Here is a 23,025-nt window from a genome sequence, read left to right on the forward strand (position 1 = left end):
TCCTGTGGTCTACAGCGCCTATTCAAGGAGTCCTCAGGCACATGAAATCTAAGCAGTAGTTTCTGTAAATAATGATAAGCATTTTAAGCTAAATACCTATTGTTTCCTCAATATGTCATATACGTATTAAAAGAATCCGTAAAGATTTGTTTACAATTTTTTTTGAAAAACCAGACTAAAACAAACGTTTTAGCCAGATGCTGTTTGCTTGTACAAGACAGAGCACTCTGGCCCGAATTAGCAATTAGGTTCTGACTAAAATAACTTTTGAAATGCTTATGAGTTACTTAAAAGAGACAAAAAATCATACACGTATGAATACTTGGTGAGCCAGTATTCTAACCACTCTGATCTATGTATGTTTACACAGGTAAACTGTTTAAAAAGCCATTCTCCTATCCATTTTTTTTTTACATGATCAGGCACTTATGATTCCAAGCACCCACACTTCTTTTATAGGAAAGGGAACGCATACCAGCGTTTTTGGTGGAGCTTAACTAATTCCACAAAGTACCACTTCTCAGAAGGCAGCACTTACTTTGCCATAATAAGCGGCTGGTCTTCTAGCTTTTACGCAATCACTGCCTTTGTCACCCTGTGACACAAAGATCCTGCATGGCCTCCAGCTTTGTCCATACCAAGGTCAACTGCTGTGCTGCGCTCTGTCTCCAGAGATCAATGTTATTTCTGTTACTACTACTGTCCCATCACTTTTGCTGCAAGGTCTGATTTCACATGATTAGTGTTAGATTTGCCAGCCTTAGGGTGGTCACCCTATAGTTTTTGCCTGCCTCCCTCCACTTTTTGACACTGTTTTTGCTGGTTTTGTACACTTTACCACTGCTAACCAGTGCTAAAGTGCATATGCTCTCTCCCTTAAAACATGGTGACATTGGCTCATACCCAATTGGCATATTTAATTTACTTGTAAGTCCCTAGTAAAGTGCTCTGCATGTGCCCATGGCCTGTAAATTAAATACTATTAGTGGGCCTGCACCACTGATTGTGCCGCCCACATAGGTAGCCCCTTAACCAGGTCCCAGGCCTGCCAATGCATGGTCTGTGTGTGCAGTTTGACTGCCACTTCGACTTGGCATTTAAAAGTACTTACCTAGCCTTAAACTCCCCTTTTTCTACATATAAGGCACCTCTAAGGTAGGCCCTAGGTAACCCATAGGGCAGGGTGCAGTGTAGATAAAAGGCAGGACATATACCAATGTGTTTTATAGGTCTGGGTAGTGGAAAACCTCTAAATTCGTTTTCCACTGCTGTGAGACCTGCTCCTTTCATAGGCTAGCATTAGGGCTACCCTCATATACTGTTTGAGTGGTAGATTATGATCAGAAAGGAGTAGACCGGTCATATTTAGTATGGCCTGAATGGTAATACAACATCCTGCTGACTGGTGAGGTTGAATTTTATATTACTATTTTAGAAATGCAACTTTTAGAAAGTGAGCCTTTTCCTGCACTTAAAATCTTTCTGTGCCTTACAGCCTGTCTCCAATCCACGTCTGGGATGGGCTGGTTGACAGCCTGTCTCCAATCCATGTCTGGGCTGGGCTGGTTGACAGCTCCCTTGTGCATTTCACCCAGACAACCACAAACACAGGATGCTCAGTCACACCTGCACAAAACTGTATACTGGATAGGTCTTCCTGGGCTGGAAGGGTGGAGGGCCTGACACTTACATTTCAAAGGACAGTGGCCTGCCCTCACGCAATGGACTGCCAAACCCCCTAGTGGGACCCTGGCAGACAGGGTTGTACTGAAAGGGGACCTTGTGCACTTCAAAACCACTAACTGAAGTCTCCCCCACTTCAAAGGCACTTTTGGGTATATAAAATGGGTCCCTGACCCTACCAACTTAGACACTTCTTTGGACAGACACTCTGCACCAGAACCTGCAACCTGCCACAAGAAGCTGCCCGGCTGCCCAAAGGACTCACCTGGACTGTTTTGCTGTAAAGGACTGCTGCCTTGCTGGCCTCTGGCTCTGCTGAGAAGTGTTCTCTAAGGGCCTGGATTGAGCTTGCTTCCTGAAGTCTCAGGGCCAAAAAGACTCCATCTCTGCAAAGAAACTCCTTGTGCAACGAAAAACGATGCCCTACCTGCAGAAACTGACACAGCCTGCCTAGCGGTAAAATAATCACTGCATCACCGAACTGGAACAACGCACCCCAGCTTCCCGAGTGAAGATCGATGCAGCGCCAGCGTTGTGGCCAGAACTTTGCCGCACAGCCCACCGGATCGACGCATCGCTGAGCCGGAACGACGCAGTCTGACTTCCTGCAAGAAGAAACAATGCAGCACCTGCCGTGTGACAGAAGTTTTGACACATCGCTCACCGGATCGACGCAGCACATGTGACTTCGTCCTGCACGCCCAGGATTTCCACGCATCATCCCTGGGTGTCAAAAGACCCTGCATTGCAAAGAGGATTCAAGCCTGCGCGCCAGAAATTTGACGCAAAGTCCTTGCCACGTGGAAAAGAATAGACGCATTGTCTGTTTGCACCCGGAAATCCAACGAACACCTAACTTTTTCCACACATCTCCTCTGCGATCCTCGTGCGTAATTTTGACGCAAACCAGATACCGTGTGCTTGCAAGAGACAACTGTTGCTTTTTAAGAACTAAAGACTCTTCTTATCATTACAAAAGTGATATTTAAACTTGTGATTTTCAACTCTTGATTGTTCTGACCTTAATTTAATCAGATAAATATACTAAAATGAAAAAAAAAAAGGAGAAAAAAAAAAAAAAAAAAAAAAAAAAAAAAAAAAAATCGCAAAAGGAAAAGGGGCCAGGTTAGAGCCCGCCTGACTCCTTAGCTCTGGTGCTGGGGTCCCAGAGGGACCCCGCCAGAGCAAAAAAAAAACACCCATTAAAAAAAAAATATGCCGCAAATTTGCGATGCCAGAAATTCACAGGAATATATATATATTTTTTAAAAATATTTATTTAAGTGCAGTCTGCTGCCCTTGTTCTTTAATAAGCCCCCATGTGGGCCAGGTCCCGGGGGAAAGGAAAATATAAGGAGTGGGGAGCACAGGGCCCCCCCTCCCGGACTAGAGCCAAAGGCTGTGCTCAGAGGTGGTTGGATTAACGCATAATAATGAAAATTACTTCACGTTAAAAAAACCATAGAAATTCACTGAAAGTAATAAATGTCACAGGGATGTTGTAGTTAGAAAATAGAATAAAAAAACCCATAGAAGTTCACTTAAAACACCAACGGTTACTGGGACGTTATAGTTAGGCTCACATTTGAAATGCACAGAACCATATAAATTCACCTTTTCTAGTTAGAGATATCTCAAGTAACTATATCTCGTGCCCTAAGGTAACTGTAACTTGCACCTTCGCCATGCACTGCTAATTACCCCATAAATTACGGCATTCATGACATCTATGATAACATCTTTGTTAATATCAATGTAGTATCTGCAGTAAAAGTTTTGACAAACAAAACTGTGCATGGCGGGGGTGCGAGTTATAGTTACCTTAGGGCACGAGCAATAGAAACTCGAGAATTGCCAGTCACAAATCCCTGAAATCAAGAGCGTTAGCCCACAGTATTGTGTTAATGCAATATACTGTTAACCCTTAAGCTCAGTATTCTGAGACCTGTACACATTTGCAGCCTCCAACAAGCATATGTTGCGACATCATCATAAGCAGACTCAAGTGTGCCTTTGGTCACCAATCAGACAAGAGCGTCTTTCTGAAGATGGAATTAAACAATTTTCATGGGCTCATTGTCAGTTCACAGAAGGAATTGTGTGAGTGTTTGTCTTCAAATAAGTTTGAGATAGGTTCTAAGTACTAAAATCTGTAGAAGCTGCTTTTGGTTGTTTAATCATTCCTTCACCTTTTTAGTGATCGGACAGTTGCCTCATGGACTTCATTTAAGGTCACTCCGACCTTGCCCTTTGCAACCCCCTGGCATTGCATTTGCGACCCCTGGCTTCAGAGGTGGCAAATTCAGTGCCAGGAACACAGTGGCACCTCCTCCTTACCGATGTGAGATGGGGCTCTGCTCTCTTTGTCTTCTGTCATTTTTTTACACTAATAGTGAAAAATAAAATATTATTCACTATTAATAAAATAAAAATGTGAATATGCTCTTCCATGGCAGTAGAGGTAAGTAAAAATGCTTTTAAATGTATGTTGTGCGCATGCTTGCAAGTGAGTGTGTGTGTGTCTGAGTGTAAATTTGTGTGTATTTGTGTGTTTAAGTTTGCGTCTGAGCGAAAGTGGAGGTCAAAGGGCGCATGATGTCACTTCTGCTACCCCTGGCATTTTTGTGAATTGACGTCCATGAGTAGCCTATAAATATTATCAAATCCACTAAAACATGTTTGTTGTAATCGTATCAGGTTTGACCAATATGTTTAAATATAGAATTTAGCACTTTTTTCTTGTACTAGCTCAGGATAGCTTCACCAAATGGTCAGAAGTTTTAGCCTCGCCTCCATTAGTTGATCTGTCATGTTAGCTCCTCGCCTCGAAGCTCGGATCTAGTTCATCCCCTGCATCCATTGATGGAAGAAGAAGGGCCCTGAGTGCTCAAAATGGAAGACCTTCATTGGGAAGTGGTATATAAAAATAATTGTCACATACTGTCACACAGCACGTCGCGGCTTGTCAGTCCCATCTACCAAAAGTACAAAAGCTACATAAAAGAGCCTTTAGACTACCTAGTTGCTAACAAGTGGGAAAATTATGGAATTTTATTAACAGCACATTAAGCCTTTACTTTCTCTTCTAATTCTACTTGGCTAGCAACTTCCTCAGTGTAATAGAAAGCAATACAGTGAGTCCCTCTACAAAACACTGCTACTGTCCTGCGGTTGTAGTTTACTGTTCGCAATACTGCAATTGTACATTAATCGCGGACTGCCTCAGCTCTCAAAGCTCAATCAGAGCTTACAAGAGCAGTCGTTTCTGATGAGATACGCTTAGCGACCTGTACAAATGAAGTGTTTTGGTTGATGTTGAGACATAACACTAACTACTACTTCCATATCAAATTTAATTTTAATAGGGCAGTAAAAATATTTCTTTTGAACCAACTTCCTACTTTTGTTGGCGTATAGCAGGAACTGTTCTGAGGAACAAGGAAGCTTGGTACATGCTGTGCATTTCTTATGAGCAGCAGGGTTCCAATGGCTAAAGTTAAAAACAACACACACACCCTGGATCACTAAATACTTTCTCTATGCTACACAAACGTAAGAAAGTGCAGCCACTAACCTTCAAAAGAAACAAGAGCGATGCATCTATGAAGGGAGATGGTATTCTAATTACATGACACAGTTTGTAAAGCAGCATTTTTTCCACCAAGAACCATAGCTGGCATATGTCAAAGCAGCAATAATTTGCTGTTGCAAAACAGAGTGGGCTGTGCTGATAGCTGTGTTTCATTCCACCTACCCTTCACCCAGAGGTTGTGTTTGCAGCTACACCACAGCTTTCTAGTGATCCCCAACAACGGACGAGCTGTGCAAGAATCGAAAAACATAGTAGTAGAACGCCTGCCAAAAGGTAACTTTTCCAGTATGATTCGCCGATTTGTTGAGGTGCTGCAGAATTATATTTTCCTGTCAGCACTGTTGAATGCACACCACCACCGTTGTCTCCAGTTCAGGCTTCCCAGTCACCGATGAATGTGTGTTCGCTTGTTCCCGATCTCCATGCACTGCAAGAGCTTCAGTTCCTTCACTCAAGGGCGGTCCCAATGGGTCCCCTGTATTGTGACGTAACACGCAGATGCCTCCGACACAGAAACTCACAGTGAGTCTAGCACGTGCGTCCAGGTAAAGTGAGATTAAAGGAAGTCATCGTCCTCTGCCATTTTTTCTGTGTGGGGCTATTGCCGCGGGATCGGGCCTACGGACAGAACTCCTGCTCAATACTACTTATTCCTAACCTCAATCCCCCTTTCTTTCCAATCCTCTCCTCTGTGATGTTCCTCTCTTGCAGGATGTAGAAACTATAAACTATTAAACAATAGCCAGGGCCACAGGAATTATGCGTTTATGTGGCCGTGCAGTTTTTTTATATAATTACAAGGTTTGTTGAATTTGCCACATAATCTATCATATGCTGCATAATCTTAAAATTTTAACAAAACAAATCCTGTTTCTGCCTCAAACGGTTCCAAAGTTACTAAAAACAGTAACGTGTTGCTGCACAGTGGAAGGCCCTAAGCAAAGATTGACTGGTCACCTTTATGCTGCTTATTGCTATATTTGGGTTTTAAATTGGTATTAATAGGTGCAACCTATGCCCAGACATTGTAAACAAGTGTAAAAATTGCAAAATAATGAAGTAATACTATCATAAAATGTACAACATTATGCTTAATATTTTTCCTTTTCTTGCTGCTTAATGTGTTCAACCCTGCTGCACAATTTGGCCCTCCTATGCCGCCTATTTCCAGTGGCCCTGACTATAGCTGGCTGTATAACGCTCATTTCTATAGCAGACTCACTGCCACACCTGGGTGAGGTCAGCAGTACACCATAGCTGGTTGTAATGATACCGAATCCTATTGGCTGTGCCCTCTCACACCTGGGTGGACTCCTAGGAGCACATTTTATGGCTGGTTTCTATAAGTGTCCATTTCTATGGGTTGTGCTTGCCACTGGTAGGTGGACTACTGACCAAATACCAGGGCTGACTCTTTATGGATTATTTCCTGCCACTCCTTGGTTACTCTCTTTTAAGTATTACCATTGCTGATTCTGTAAATACCCTTTTCTAAGAGTGGCTCTGTCATGCCTGTGTGGACTCTTCAGCGTAAGTTTGATTTTTTTTTTTAATGTCTATTTCTATGGATTACTCTTCTGCAGTTCCAAAGTTGGCTTCACAGATGGCATACACAGTAGTTTTTAGATAATGCAGCAAAAGGGACAGTTGGTACCTTAGGTTTTCGTATCAGACATATCTATACGTCTTATACGTAATGTTGTAAATTAGTTGTTTTAATCAATACAATAAATGTATTACCTACCAAACTACTGTAGTGGATGGAAGACTGAACGACCAAAAAGTAGCATGCTTAACCTTTAGGCAGTCTTCTTTTGTTTCACATATAATAATGGTTCAAATAGTTTGCACACACCACTCCAAAAATGGTAGGTATCTGATTCATGTCCTTCACACATTTATTTTACACCAATGCTTGTGTGCAGCTGAACGCTTGTTGCAACAGGGTATGAAAGTACAACCACGAAACCACTTCCCATAACGGCCACACTATACTCAGAGTTTCTATCCACCCATACACTAGCATCTATGACTATGCATATATTCTGCTCCTTTTTCTTTCAGTACACACCAACTGGCAGCAACACATAAAAAGAACACAATAGCACAAGTCATATGGCCACATGACAGGCACACGCTACAATCCAAGAAATCCGTGAGTATCACTTTTGTGGTCTACAAATCCAGTCTTATGATTTTGTTCGGGTATAAGGGAGCATATAAATACAACTACAATGTAAAATATTTATCAGTATAATGGATGCCACAATAATCTAGCATGCAAAGAACTGTTTGAAAGTTCAACCACTTTCACAAAGATAGACCCTGCAAATGATCAACAGTGACAACCTGTAAGAAGCTAATTAATTCTATAGGGAAGAGCCCAAACCAGGCACACTAACAAGGACGTGTCCCTCTCAGAACACCAAAATATTTTAGACTTCTTTCAGACAGAAAGTTAATGACAGATTATAATGATTTGACAAGGCAATGACCAAGCAGAAAATATATATCATATACAGATGTGCTATTTACAACCATTGTTGAGTGTGAGCGGGACCATGACTCAAGAGAGGCAAAACCTCAACTGAGTTATGATGCCCTCCCCTCCACCAAGAACTGTAAGAAACAGCATATAAAAACTCAGCACCTCTGCTTACATGGTTTATACCATGGTACTTTTTTTATGTATGCTGGTGCTAATAAAATTTACTTAACCAAAACCAGGATGCAAGGAGTTAAATATGTGCTTTGTGGTAAAATCACACTGAAGAGACCTCTGAACATTAGGACAATTGTTTCACTGTTTAAAGTAATTGTTACATGCACTCTGTGAGACTGTAAGGAAAATGTTACTTACCCAGTAGGTGTAGGTAGGTGTGTGTGTAGGTGTGTGTGTAGGTGTAGGTGTGTGTAGGTGTGTGTGTAGGTGTAGGTGTGTGTGTAGGTGTAGGTGTGTGTAGGTGTAGGTGTGTGTAGGTGTAGGTAGGTGTGTGTGTGTGTAGGTAGGTGTGTGTGTGTGTGTGTAGGTAGGTGTGTGTGTGTAGGTAGGTGTGTGTGTGTGTGTGTGTGTGTAGGTGTGTGTGTGTGTGTGTGTGTGTGTGTGTGTGTAATAAAAGGATGTCCATGCAGTGTATATACATATGTACAATATTTGTAAATGAATTCTACTACAAAGACTACATGCTTCCAGGGAGAAGGGAGGGCACATGTCAATCTACAGCACTACATGCCACAAACAGATGTCTACTGGGTAAGTAACATTTTCCGTTCAATGGCATGTGTGGCTGTAGGTACACATGCTTTGCATAGACTGTAAAGCAGTCCCCTCCAAGTAAGCGGTGGCTAGCCTGTAGGAGTTGGAGTAGCCTGAAAGTGTCCTAAGCACTGCCTGGTCAACATTTGCTTGTTGCCGCGCTAAAACATCTACACAATAGTGCTTAGTGAATGTGTGTGGAGTAGACCAAGTAGCAGCTTTACAAATATCTGCTATTGGAATGCTTCCTAAAAAAGCCATAGAAGCACCTTTTTTTCTGGTAGCATGTGCTCTAGGAGCTGTAGGTAACTGTCTTTCAGCTTTAAGATAACAAGTCTGAATGCACTCGACTATCCATCTAGATAGCCCAGTTTTTTTTGTTTTTTTAAATTGGATTGCTTTTGTGAGGCATTGAAAATGCTACAAAAGCCATCTCAATTATCTAGAAGCTTCAGTCCTATCAATGTAATACATAAGAGCTCTTTTAACATCTAGTGTGTGCAGAGCTCTTTCAGCGACCGAGTCTGGCTGTGGGAAAAAAACAGGCAACTCAACCGATTGGTTAATATGAAATGGTGAAATTACTTTTGGGAGAAATTTAGGGTTTGTCCTAAAGACTACTCTATCTTTAGAAACGTGGAAGAAAGGTTCTTCTAAAGTGAAGGCTTGTATTTCACTTACACGTCTTAGGGAAGTGATAGCCACTAAAAAGGCAACTTTCCATGAAAGAAATTGCAAAGAACATGAGTGCATGGGTTCAAAATGTGGACCCATGTGTCTAGTAAGGACAACATTAAGGTTCTATATTGGAGCTGGTGGAACCCTGGGTGGAATGACTCTTTCAAGGCCTTCCATGAAGGCTTTGATTACTGGAATTCTGAATATAGAAATATATGGTCTGTTTTGGAGGTAAGCAGCTATAGTTGCTAAATGAAGTCTAATAGACGAGTATGCTAAATTTGCCTTTTGTAAATGTAGCAGGTCACAGACAATGTCTTGTACTGATGCTTTAAATGGATCAATGCGTTTAGCTTGACAATAGCAAACAAAACGTTTCCATTTTGCAGCATAACACAGTCTAGTTGTGGTCTGGTTTTAGGTTTACATGCCTAAGAATGTCCATACATCCAGATGGGAGTTGTAAATAACCAAACTATGACTTCAGGAGCTATATCACAAGATTGAGTGTTTTAGGGTGTTAATGTCCGTTTTGACCTTGGTTGGGAGTCAGAAGGTCTTGTCTGTTGGGACGTTTGTGGTGGGGAACCACAGACAGATGCAACAGTGTTGTGTACTAAGGCTGACATGCCATGTGGGAGCTACAAGGATCATGGTGAGTGATGTTTGTCTCAGTTTGCGAACCAGAAATTGAATGAGTGGGAGAGGCGGAAAAGCATATACAAATAGCCCTGACCAATACATCCATAGAGCATTGCCCTTGGACTGAGGGTGTGGGTATCTGGATGCGAAGTTTTGGCATTTGGAATTTTCTGCGGTGGTGAAGAGGTCTATTTCTGGTGTTCCCCACAGGTGAAAGTATTGGTGAATACTTGTGGGTGAAGGTCCCACTTGTGGACTTGTTGCTTCATCCTGCTTGGAAGGTCATCAAACTGGTTGATCATTCCTGGGAGATATTCTGCCAGTAAGTGAATGTGATGGTGAGTTGCCCATTTCCAAATTGTCTGAGCAAGAAGGGACAATTGAGACAAGTGTCCCACTCCCTGTTTTTGAAGATAATACATGGCTGTCATGGAGTCTGTACGCACTGTAACCTCTTTGTGATAGAGTTGTGGTAGAAGTGCTAGAAAGACTGCTAGTAACTCCTAGCAGTGGATGTAATAAGTTTGCTGAATGGGATCCCATCTGGCTTGTATTGTAGGGTTGTTGAGGTGAGCTCCCCAGCCAGTCTGTGGTGTATCTGTAGTGAGGGTGATCTGAGGCACAGGGTCTTGAAAGGGAAGCCCACTGGAAAGGTTGGTGGGATTCCACCATTGCAGAGAGCAGTGAGTCTGGTGCTCCAACTACACTACATCCTGGAGACGAGATAGACACTGCTGTAATAGACGCATGTGTAGTCTGGCAAGAGGAACAATGGCAATGCATGAAGCCATCATCCCTAATAGCTGCATCACTAGTCTAACAGGGTAAGTATGGTTCTCCTGTAATTGAGAGAATTTGGAAAGCCTGAACCCTGGTCTGGGTTTGGATCTGCCAGCCCTGAGTGAGCATTGAGAATTGCTCCGAGATAGGGCTGTATCTGTAAGGGTTGGAGAGGAGATCTGATAAAGTTGATTGCAAATCCCAGAGTGTGTGGAAGGTCTACTGTGTACAAAGTATGATTGGGACATTGTTGGATGGAATTGGCTTTGATGAGCCAGTCGTCTAAGAACAGGAAGACATGCATTTGTTGTCTTCTAAGGAATGCGGCAACTACTACTAGACTTTTTGTGAATACCCTGGGAGCAGTTGTTACCCCGAATGATGAGACCTTGAATTTATAGTGTTTTCCCGTAGTGGCAAATCTGAAGTATTTGCAATGTACTGGATGTATAGGAATGTGAAAATAAGCATCTCTGAGATCTAAGACTGTCATGAAATCGCCTTGCTGTAAAAGGGGAATGATATCTTGCAGAGTGACCATATGGAAATGCTCTGGGATAATGTATAAATTGAGATGTCTGGGATGCAAACTTGGTCTTAGTGGCCCATCTTTCTTTGGTATAAGGAAGTATAGAGAATATATTCCTAACTTTTGTTAAGACAGAGGAACTGGTTTTATAGCCCCTTTGAGAAGAAGGGATTGTACCTCTTCTTTTAAAAGAATGAAATGGTTGTGTGAAGGTTTGTGAGCATTAGGGGGAATATTTGGTGGAGTGGAAATGAGTTCCAGACAGGAACCATGTTGGATAGCTGACAGAACCCATTGTTCTATTATGCTATTGGACCACTGGGGATAGAAATGTGCTAGACTTCCCCCTACTGGAGATGTGTACTTGAGGAATCTGTAAGCAGTGACTGGCGTGCGTTAGAGGCAGAACCTCTAGAGGTGGACTCCTTACCTCTCCCTCTTTATTTGCACACCTGTAAGAACCACTGAAGCAACCTCTGTTGTAAAAGTGTGTTCTCCGTTTGGTCTGGGAGGTGGAAGGCTCAGTGAATGATGTTTTGAACCCTCCCCTAAATTGTGGTCTACAAAAAGTACCCCTACTTGGTGTAGTTAATAGTGCTCCCATTGCATTAGCTGTCTCTGAATCTTTTTTAGCTTATCTATGGTGGTGTCAACCTCTGGACCAAATAAGTTTTATCAAAAGGCACGTTGAGAACTGGCTGTTGTATTTCTGGCTTTAAGCCAGAGAATCTCAGCCAAGCATGCCTTTTTTAATAACATTGGCACATTGAATACAGTTGTTGGAGATGGCTTGTCCTTTGAGACCATCTCCTGCCCCCTTTTCTGATGTTCTTTTGGAAGGTACTGAAGCAGCTCTTCCATCTCGTCCCTGTGGGCCCTGTCGTATCCTGTCAGAAGTGCCTGCAAATTAGCAATTTGCCAATGATTAGCAGCCTGTGCAGCTGCTCTATTCCCTGCTGCATCAAGTCTTTTGCTCTCCTTATCAGGAGGAGGAGCATCTCCTGTGGTCTGACTATTGGCAAGTTTCCATGCTGTGCTTACAACTATAGAGTTAGAATGTATTTGTGATCTGATGAATATAGGATCTGACGGTGCCGCCTTGTACTTTTTGTTGATCCTTGGTGTAGTAACCCTTACCTTAACAGGTTCTTTAAAGATGTCTGTGGCAAGTCTAAGCATACCTGGTAACATGGGTAGGAACTGACTCTCTTTGTGAGGGTTGGTCAATGTATCAAAGAGGAAATCCTCTTCAGTCGGGTCAGTGTGCATGTATAGATTATGGTATGTAGCTGTCCCTGCAATAACCTGATTGCATGCTGTTGCATCTTCAGGAGGTGAAGGCCGTGCTGGGTACAAATCAGGGTCATTAACGAGTATGGGTTCTGGGTCATATAAATCCCAATGATCTACGTTCTGTGGAATTTCACCTAAGTCATCTTCATGAGGCGATGGTGTCCCTTCTGGAGAGAAGTGTGGCTTTATGAAAGTTGTAGAAGATTGAGGTGGTGGTGGAGGAGTAAGAGGAAGTACTAAAGAGTGAGATGGAGAAGGCGGAGGGTGAACTGGCGCCTTGTCTTTGCCCTTGTGAGACTTTTCTAGATGGAGAAGCATTGTCCAATATCTCTTGGAAAGTAAGTCTCCTTTTAACAGAACAGGGGAGATGCAATTATTTCCCTAGTTTCCTTTTGTATGTGGAGCTAGCGCTCATCCTTCCATGATTTCCAGAATTGACTGTACTGGTGAATCTGCTCCAGATAAAAGAGTAGAAGAGTTTTTTGAAGCTACCTTCCTTGGTTCCAAAGTTTTCAGAATGGAAGCCTTTTCTCGAACGGAAGGCATCAGCTTCTTTCTCGGAGCCGAAATGCTTGCTTAGAAAATTCAACTTGATCCCAAGACTTTGTGGGATCTTGTTGAATCTGTGGTCAATGCCAAAGACATCTTGGCCTTGGCAAATTTCGGTGCCGAGTCTGAGGGCAGGGCATCTGAATGCAGCTTTCAGATCTGACCATGGCTCGAAGGATGTTGTAGACAGACAACTAGTTCAGATGTTTTTTTCAAAGTCTTTAGATGGAAAGTTGGGGCCCGAGTAATCACAAGTTGTGCTGCAGTGACCGGCTGACTCTCAATGTCAAATTCAATGTCCGACCTGGAATCTCGAATAGAGAGGGCTGCCTGATGTCAGAATACCTCGTTTGCATGCTCTTCACTGAAAATGTCAGGAGTGTCCTCCGGTGTTTGACGCCATCTCCAACTGATGCGCTCTTTGGTCCTGGAGAGTCTTCTTAGATCGAAAAGACCCACAGACGTCTCATTTCTCTTCTTTATGTTCCGGGGACAAGCACAAGTTACACACCAGGTTTTGATTGGTGTGTGGTAATTTGAAATGACAGAGGACAGAACCTAAAATGGAGTTTGTTCCATCAGCCCCAGAAGGGCGCTGATGCCCTGGAGGGCAGTAAACCGACTCCCATCGCAGGAATTCAGGTTCAAGTACTTTAAGTTTGGATAAACATGATTAAAATACTGTACCATCGCTGAAAGCAACACGGAAGGAAAGAGTTTGGGATATAGACCAAGCCGAGAAATACGGAACCGAGAGGAAACACGCACAATCCTAACAGTAGAGAGAAAACAATCTAACAAAGGACTCAATATCCATGCGCAGTACCACCAAGAGGAGGGAATCACTCAATATCGTGACTTGAAAAGATTCTTCGAACAAAAACAACTTGCAAACCTCTGAGCTCAACACTAGATAGCGGGCGTATACAAAGCATGTGTATCTACAGCCACACATGCCATTGAACAAAAATTTCTGTCATGTCAATTTTGCTGTAGTGTGGTAATAAACTAGTTGCTATACACAACATGTGCTACTAGGTTGATACATATATATGCATGGCAGTAGCCACTCTGTAGTTCTTGTTGGGGTGACCAGAAAGGGATTTTTCAGATTTTTGTCCTGTTACAAATTTGCACTGGCTAGACTAACGTGCGTGAAACTTTGCAGACATACTGGTCACATTTTATTTTGGGAGGACAGGAAGTTGTGCTGCGTTTGGTCAAGGGGGTGCAAAGAAAAAAGGTGGGGTCCCAAATCAGGCTTCAAATTCAATGCATTTTCCACAGACTTTTAGATTTCACATAGCACAAAAAACGTCAGCTGGATGTTTATGAAATGTGACAGTATTACCTTCACAAGCACACTATTCTCCAGGGGTTTCCATCCACTCTTTCAGGGAAGACGAAGGTGACAGATTAATTCTCCATTCCACCACACAATGACCCATGGGACACTTATGACACAGTTACACCTGTAGACTCTGATCCAGATCTGTATGTGGCCAAACCTTCTCATCCAGACAACACCACCACCTATCACTGCATCATAGGTAGGATTGCCGTTTATCACAAGCTTCAGCTCCACACCAAGCCATTCTACCCGCTCCATTCTACGTTATTCCATTGGATGCCACTCCACTGTATGCTATTACACTCTACCCCAATCCAGTGTACACCACACCAGTCTGCACCACTTCACTGTACTCCACTGCACGCTACTCTACTATACGCTACTCCAGCCTACGCCACTCTATTGTACACCATTCCACTCTACACTTTTCCACTGTATGCCACGCCACTATATGCTACTCCCCTCCACACCTCTCCAGTGTAGACCACTCCACTCTTCGGCACTCCCTTCTATGATAGTCCACTGTTTGCCACTCCACTATATGCTATTTCACTCTACCCCACTTCACTGAACACTACTCCAGTCTACACTACTCCACTCTACGCGATTACACTGTACACAACTCCGATCTTTGCCCCTTTACTGTATGGTATTCCACTCTGCCCTACTCTACTGTACGCCACTCCACTGTATGCTATTACAACTCTACCGCACACCACAATACACCACTCCAGTCTAAACCACTTCACTGTAAGCCACTCCACTATACACCATTACACTTTACGCCAGTCCACTGTACAACACTCCAGTCTATGCTACTCCACATTACGCTATTCCACCCCATTTAACTCCAATCAAAACTATACTACACTCAATGGCGCTCTTCTAGACTCTACTCCACTCTATCCCCATACACTCCACTGTCCAAATTTGCACTCAACTCTATGCACCTACACTCCAATGTACAACACTGTATTCCACTAACCAACACTCTTCAATATGACACAGAACTCCACTGTACGAGATCCCTCTCCAATTTATAGCTCTTTCTTCGACTCTACACGACACCATTTCAATGTATGCCACACCCCAAACGCTAATCCACTGTACCCTACTCAATTCTACATCACTCCACTGTATACCACTACACTCTACGCTATGCCACTACACTTTCTAAACTCCACTGTACAGTATTCCACTGCATGCTACTCCATTTTATGATAATCCACTCTACCCCACTACAGGGTACCCCACTCCACTCTATGCCACTCCATTGTATGACACTCTCCTATAACTTCACTCTATAAAAGTCTACCACACTTCATGGAACTATGAAATTCTACTCCACTCTACCCCCACACACTCCACTGTCCAACTCTATACTGCACTCAATGCCCGTACATTCCAATGTACACCACTGTACAACACTTTTCTATACAACAAAGCACTCTACTCTACAAGACCCCACTGCAATTTATAACAGTTTAAAACCTGTGCTATCCCAGTACACTCCACCCTACGACACTCTATTGTACTTTACTGCACACTATGGTACACCACTTTACTCCACTGTACAAAACGTTACCTCTCTCTAAGCTATTATACAACAATCCACTCTATGCAGCTTTAATGTTTCACACACTACTAAACTCTATACAACTCCGCTCTACTACACTGGATGGCACCCTGACACTGTACTCCTCTCTATACCCCTTCACTCAACTGAACAAGAGTGTACTATACTGTATGCCACTGTACTCCACGATATTCTAGTCCACTATACGACACTGTACACAACTTTTTGTATGCCACTGTACCACACACTCCACTCTGACATAATACTCCACTCTACTGTACCCCACTCCACTCAATGGTATTGTACTCTATAACACTAAGTCAATTCACTGTACCACGCTCTACTGTACACCACTCCACAAAATCAACTAGCCTGTATGCCACTCTATTCTAGTCTACATTTCTTTCCAATACTGTACAACACCCCACTACACTCTACAAAATGTTACTCCAATTTATGAGACTTTACTCAACTCTATGCTACGCCACCCCACTCTACTGCACTCTATACCACTACAGACTATGACACACCACTCCATTCTATGACACTTTACTGCACTCTACACTACACCACTCCAGTGTACTCTAATCCACTATACTACAGTTTATCCCACTCTACGCCACTGTACTACACCCTTCTCTAGGCTGCTCCACTGCATGCAGCTCCACTGTACAACATTGTACTACAATGTATGACACTCTACACCACTGTACTACACTGTATGACACTAGATGACAACACTCAACCACTCTGTATAGTACGCCACTCCACTATATGACACAGCACTCCACTCTATGACACTCTCCTTCACTGTACTCTATGACACTCCACTAGATGATACTCCACTCTGACACGCTACTTCACCCTACTCCACTCTAAAAGAGTCTACTCCACTATATGACAGTCTAGGACACCCTACTCTAATGTTTGACATGCGATTCCACTGTACAACTCACTGCTCCAGTCTACAATACTTGAAGCCACTATATGAGACACCATACCACTACACTTTATAACTCTTTACTACACTGTACGATACGTTACTACACTCTACTCCACTCGATTCCAATCTACAATACTCCAGTCTATGACCATTAGGTCAAACTGAGGTCCTGGGACACTGCATATAGGGCGGTTCCAATTGTCACGCACTCTCATGTACAGATATCTTGTGTAAAAGTTCTCAAAAGTCTTGGTAAAGTGGCACGAAGTCCTGATTTAAAAACATGAAAAAAAATAATTCAGTCTCTGAGTTTTGCTTTAAGGTCTTCTATTACTACTCTTTTGAAAGGGCACTGCATTTCTGTGCACTCCTAAACAAACCATCTCGTTGACACTTACAGTTTTAAATTCAACTCCCTTCAAAGGCCAAGTGTGGAACATTTGAGCTAAGAACATATCAAAGTCGCAATCTGAACATACTGACACTAGGCCATCTATCATGTACTCCAGTCTATGACAAGTCTTTAGAACACTCCCCTGCACTGTACTGTACGACACTCTACATATAAACTCTCCACTTGTGACACTGGACTTTACACTTTGCAACACATTCAATGAAAAAAGCAAAGGTTAAAGCTTAGTTATAGTTAGGAAAATTTGGCTTATACATACCAAATTTAAACTATACAAACTTTCAAAATTTCTTATTTATGCTTATAACTTTCATTTACAGTTTATTGGCCAACTTCAAATTCTTATAAGTAGAAAACCTTTTTACACACTCTTCAACTCTCTAACCAGACAACATTACCTATGGGTTTAAATGAACTGATTAGGCCATAAGCACCCTGCCCGCATTAAGGGTTTTAGGTTGGAATGTTCATGGGCTACAGATGCTAATGAAGTTAGGAAATATGAGCACATTTCCATAAAATTATAATGTGTAATGTTTCCAAGAATCATGGATGTGTACGGAACCAGACAATTTTCCCATATTTTATGAATTTGTGCATACTTACTTCCCGCCTCTTCCTATAAGCAAACAAGATAATATGGGGGCATAGGGAGCTTGGCTTCGAGTAACATTTCAACAGATATTCATATCCTAGCTGCTAAATGAAAATGGATCCAAATTACTGAGGTGAAATTATTTTAAAATTCTGCCCAGCTGAAAACTATTGTTTTGGTTAATGTGTATGTTTCTCCGGGCAATCTGACTTATAATGATTTTCTTAAATTTTCTTAAATTAAAATGTTGAATTAAACTCCAACAAAACAGAAGATTTTTTATTTTGTGCAAGGCAACCCCCTCCTCCCTCCCCCCCCCCCCCCCATCACCCTGACCCCTCCTACTCTACAAACTTCCAGTGGCCTGAAGAACTTAACCCTCCTGTGACACCTGCCTCCTCTGCTAGGAATCTAGGTGTTATGTTTGACTCTACCCTTTACTTCCCAGCTCAAATAAGACAGATTTCATCGGTCTGCTTCCTGAAACCTAGAACTTTAAGGAAGCTGCAGCACTTAGTCAGGGAAGAAACCTGTAAAATTGTTGTCCTTTGTGTGGTAATCTCTCCATTGGACTACGTCAATAGCCTTTTTCTGGGCTTGTCTGTGTGGACACACAGACCAGTTATTTCAGAATGCTGCGGCCAGACTGATCCAGCGAGTTCCTTTCCGCAGCATATCTCCCCCCCATCTGAAGCTACACTGTCTTCAATTGGTAAAGCGCATCAAATTCAAAGCCCTCATACTGGCTTTTAGAGCACTTTCAGGCTCGGGCCCTCTTCATCTGAGTGACAGATTGGGCCCTAAAAACAAGAGTGTGTGCTGAGGTCTAACAACCTCCATTTAATGCAGATTCCTACATTTTCTAAGGCCCGAAGTGGAGGTAGCTCCTTCACTGTACTCACGGCCAAGCTCTGGAATGACTTGCCGCCTAGGCTGCATAAGGCTGAGTCAGTGGCTATCTTAAAAAAAATAGCTAGAAACCTGACTGTTTGATGCAGATTTGTTTTCTGGATGATGCAGTGTGATTTTGGTCTTCGCTCTGAGCACCAGGACCGCTATTACTGAAGCAGCTGTGCGCTTAACAAATGTCTTTTGATTTGATTCAATAAAGATAACCAGCTAGCCAAGTTAAAGGAGGATCTATGTATCCTACTGATGCATTCTTTGCAGAGCCTCGTTATGCTTATGGGTGATTTTAATACCAAGTTATGCGAAAAAGATTAAATAAGTGGTGAGGGAGTGGCCTCAGATTATCATATACCTCGTGCAGTATTTAATCATGCAACAAGGTGTAGTTTGACAGAAAATTTACTGAGATGTCACTCAGTTTGGGGTTGGTATGCCTGAATGGGAGATTCCAAAGGGATATTGCCCAAATGATTATGTATACATTCCCATATGGCATTTTGACCTAGTATCAAATGTTACCGGATCCCGACTTGTAAAATATGATTGAATATAGATTGGGCATTAACCCTTTATAATATGGTATGAAATTACCCAACATGACTAAGAGTTGGAGGATTTTTCAGCTGTGGTTTAAATATGAAAAGTACTAGTGTGCACGTTTTATTGGATTGTAGGTTTTACATTGGAGAAAGAAGTATATTTTAAAGCCCATTTTAATTAATATGGTTTTTACATGTTATGTAGCTTTAAGTTTCTTATGTGCTATGCTTTCATTGGATGTGATAATTGCAGTTGGGAAATTCTTACAAGCAATTGGGAAGGAAATTAGGAAGAATTAACACACTTGATTTTGATAATCACTATTTTAGTGCAAGTTGTTTTTTAATTCATGCTGATTTAACACGTGTTTTGTACCTTTTTAGTGTTGAGACATAGAACGTTGGTTATGTCTATGTATGAAGTAGTTTAACGGACTATGTTTATAATAAACTTACATTTTTACTACTGATACTAAATAGGTGTCATGAAATACGTTTGGATTTGACTTTTTACCCTCCAGGTTGCAAAAATAGATTCCTATATAATAGTCTTTCAATTTCTTCCTCTGCACCACCTTTTCCTGTTGCAACAGCACTGGATCAGCCATTGCAGCGGTCCAAAACATCCAACGTGGCTTTGGAACAAAGGATTTTCCCTCTTCCAAAAAGCACACCCTTCTCCTTTGAAGAAATCAAATTAAATGGGTTTAAAAGGTACACACTTCTTGTTCCCTACAAATGGAAAGAGACTAAGCCAATGAAATGATGTTTTACAAAAGGAAAGGTTTTGCAGTAGTATCTTGAGACTACTGCATCACTATTGAGGTACCAATGTAATTCACAAATACAACTTACAATTACAATACTAACACATATCCCATTTAAAAACAAACCAGCCATGAAACCCTTAATCCATATTTTCCATCAAAAATAATTCTTTGGTGTAAATATCATTTTAACATTTTAGGGGAGGTACCACATTTCTATTGAGGAACTGCTTTTTAAAGCAAAACGATCGTACAGATGACACCAACATTCATAATGAACTTTGACCTGTTGCCAATTACTGCGGTACCAAAAAAAAAAAAAAAAAATAATAATACCATAATAAACATTAGAAACAATTAAAAAAAAAAACACATTCAATGGAAAAAAAACAAAAGGTTTGATACTAGTTATAGTTTACTTTATTATTTCTATACAAAACCAACTTAAACTACACAAACCTTAGAAATTCAAAATGTATAGGTATAACTTTATAGGTGTAACTTAAAAGTTATAATTTACGCCGCATCCAAAACTTACTATAACTCAGACACCTCTGTACGGGGTATTGTCTACTCGCTAAGCAGACTAAATTAACCATAACTCAGCCCTCTACCATGCACACTCTTCTCATAAATGACTTAATTTGAGAGGCCATAAGTGTTATTATGAATGCTATTATTTAACATGGTATACGTGATGTAATATAATAGGGTAAAGGGGATAAGCAGTTCATGGGGGAGGAGCAAGTTCTAGTTAATTTAGGCTGAACCTGATTCCAGTTATGAAAAAAGTGGAAGCCAAAACGTGCTGCTGGAAGGGCGAAAAAGGAGAGTGTACACTTCAGCGACACATTTAGATTTCATGGACAGCTTTTAACACTCCCTAAAACTGACCTGAACGTCCAGTTGTAGTCATCAGAGAGCCGCTCCATTAGGTCAAACTGAGGTCCTGGGACACTGCATATAGGGCGGTTCCAATTGTCACGCACTCTCATGTACAGATTTCTTGTGTAAAAGTTCTCAAAGTCTTGGTAAAGTGGCACGAAGTCCTGATTTAAAAACATGAAAAAAATAATTCAGTCTCTGAGTTTTGCTTTAAGGTCTTCTATTACTACTCTTTTGAAGGGCACTGCATTTCTGCGCACTCCTAAACAAACCATCTCGTTGACACTTACAGTTTAAAATTCAACTCCCTTCAAAGGCCAAGTGTGGAACATTTGAGCTAAGAACGTATCAAAGTCGCAATCTGAACATACTGACACTAGGTCATCTATCATGTACTCCAGTAGGACGGTAGAGCGATAAAATGATATGTTAAAACATGGTTTAAACGATTATGCGAAATATTTTCTAGAAAAAAACATTGCTAACAATCTCCAATTTAAAAAAAAATAATGTATCTTTTCACGGACTTCTTACTGCTCCAACCTTTAGTCAAGAAGAGTGTCAAGTATTTTGATTTGATTTTCAAAAGATCACTTCCTCCTCTGTGAGATGTTAATGACAAAAAAGTAGCTTTGCAGCACTCAGCCCTTGAAGGGGACGATTAGCTCAATTTTTATACTCAGTCTTTCAGAAGTCATGGAGCCAGCACTTGACCACACAAAGTACTACCTCTCTTGTGGCCTCCCCTTGATCATTATGGAAGCAGGAGGGGCATCAGTGGTTGCGAGCCAGAACGTACCATTCATAGCCATCAACTACAAGTGTGCAGGATACTCCCACACAAACCGTGCAGTCCACCAGGAGACGAGGCCAATGTCTGTTAATGATTCTATTCAGTCAATACTGCACAGTCGAAGAACTCACAAGTCGTGCATTTACATGCCCCTATTTTCATTCTCCACAAGAAATTAAGTGAGGCCCTTAACAGGTGGCTTGGCCACTTAAACACTGCATACAAAACCGTGCCTTTCCCACTCAGTTTCTCTACATCTGCTGTACGATACACCTTCAACTACTGTACTCGGGGATACAACTTCACTTCTACGTTAATTGTTTCATTTCATCGTTTTTATTGATTTCAAATACAGACAACAGCATATTTCTTATAAACATAGTCATTTAGCATGCTACTCAATGATTATATTCAAATGTGCTCATAAAGCAAAATGGTGAAACACTGTTTGGCCATTTCTCTGAGTGTCATCTACCCATGTGAGGTATACTTGTGCAAACGTGCAACCTGCCAATGCTTTGTAGCCAAGCTGCCTTAACCAGATTTTTGCTAAATTCTGGTCTTTCCCTTGCCAAGGATCCCCTTATGCCTGTCACACACCTCGTTATATTCAATTTTTATATTAAACATTATTGCCTGGGCAGGGAGGAAGGTCTATACATCCACAAGCATGTTTGTAACATAAAGCGTCCTTCTGTTTCCCCCATGACCTCCTCCTTCAGACGTGTAAAAACTTTCATTGAAAATATGTTCCAATGCAATTTTTTGGGGGGTGCAGTGTGTATCCTTGAGGTTATCAGTTGACTTTTTCTGTCATGTTGTTCTATTACATGTTGGCAGATAGTTTCAAAACGATTTTCTATCTCTCCCATGGTAAGTTCTACTTTGTCAATGTTTTCAACATCTAGGTTCTATAACTGGGCCCATGTGCTCGAGCTTCTCTCTCCAGCTGTGGATTAGTACTGTTTTTGTGACATTTCACTGCACATATGCGTTTTAATGTGCCTCTTCCTTGCCTTAAACCTTGAAGTCTTCAAATAGGATAAATAGAGATACCTGCACATGCCTCTTTATCAGGAACTGCTCTACAAGTATATCCTCACTCAAGTCTTAGCTACCAAAACTTGAAGACTGCAGATTCTATGTCAGATCCAAAAGCCAGGATTTAGTTTAACCTCTTCGGCTTTATTCTGACAACAACCTTCAGTGTTATCAACAATAACAACTTGGGCAACTTACTTGTTTGATGCCCT

General features: G+C 41.7%; 1 protein-coding gene across 1 annotated transcript in view; it reads right to left on the minus strand.

The window, feature by feature from the left end:
* Positions 1-23,025, minus strand: part of SPTLC3 (serine palmitoyltransferase long chain base subunit 3) — a 437,878-nt gene that overhangs the window by 283,203 nt on the left and 131,650 nt on the right. Inside the window, exon 3 of the mRNA XM_069234110.1 lies at positions 20,989-21,143. Coding sequence (XP_069090211.1) covers positions 20,989-21,143 — 155 coding nt within the window. The remainder of the gene's footprint in view (positions 1-20,988; positions 21,144-23,025) is intronic.

This window comes from Pleurodeles waltl, chromosome 5 (genome assembly GCF_031143425.1).
Source record: "Pleurodeles waltl isolate 20211129_DDA chromosome 5, aPleWal1.hap1.20221129, whole genome shotgun sequence".
Lineage (NCBI taxonomy): Eukaryota > Metazoa > Chordata > Amphibia > Caudata > Salamandridae > Pleurodeles > Pleurodeles waltl.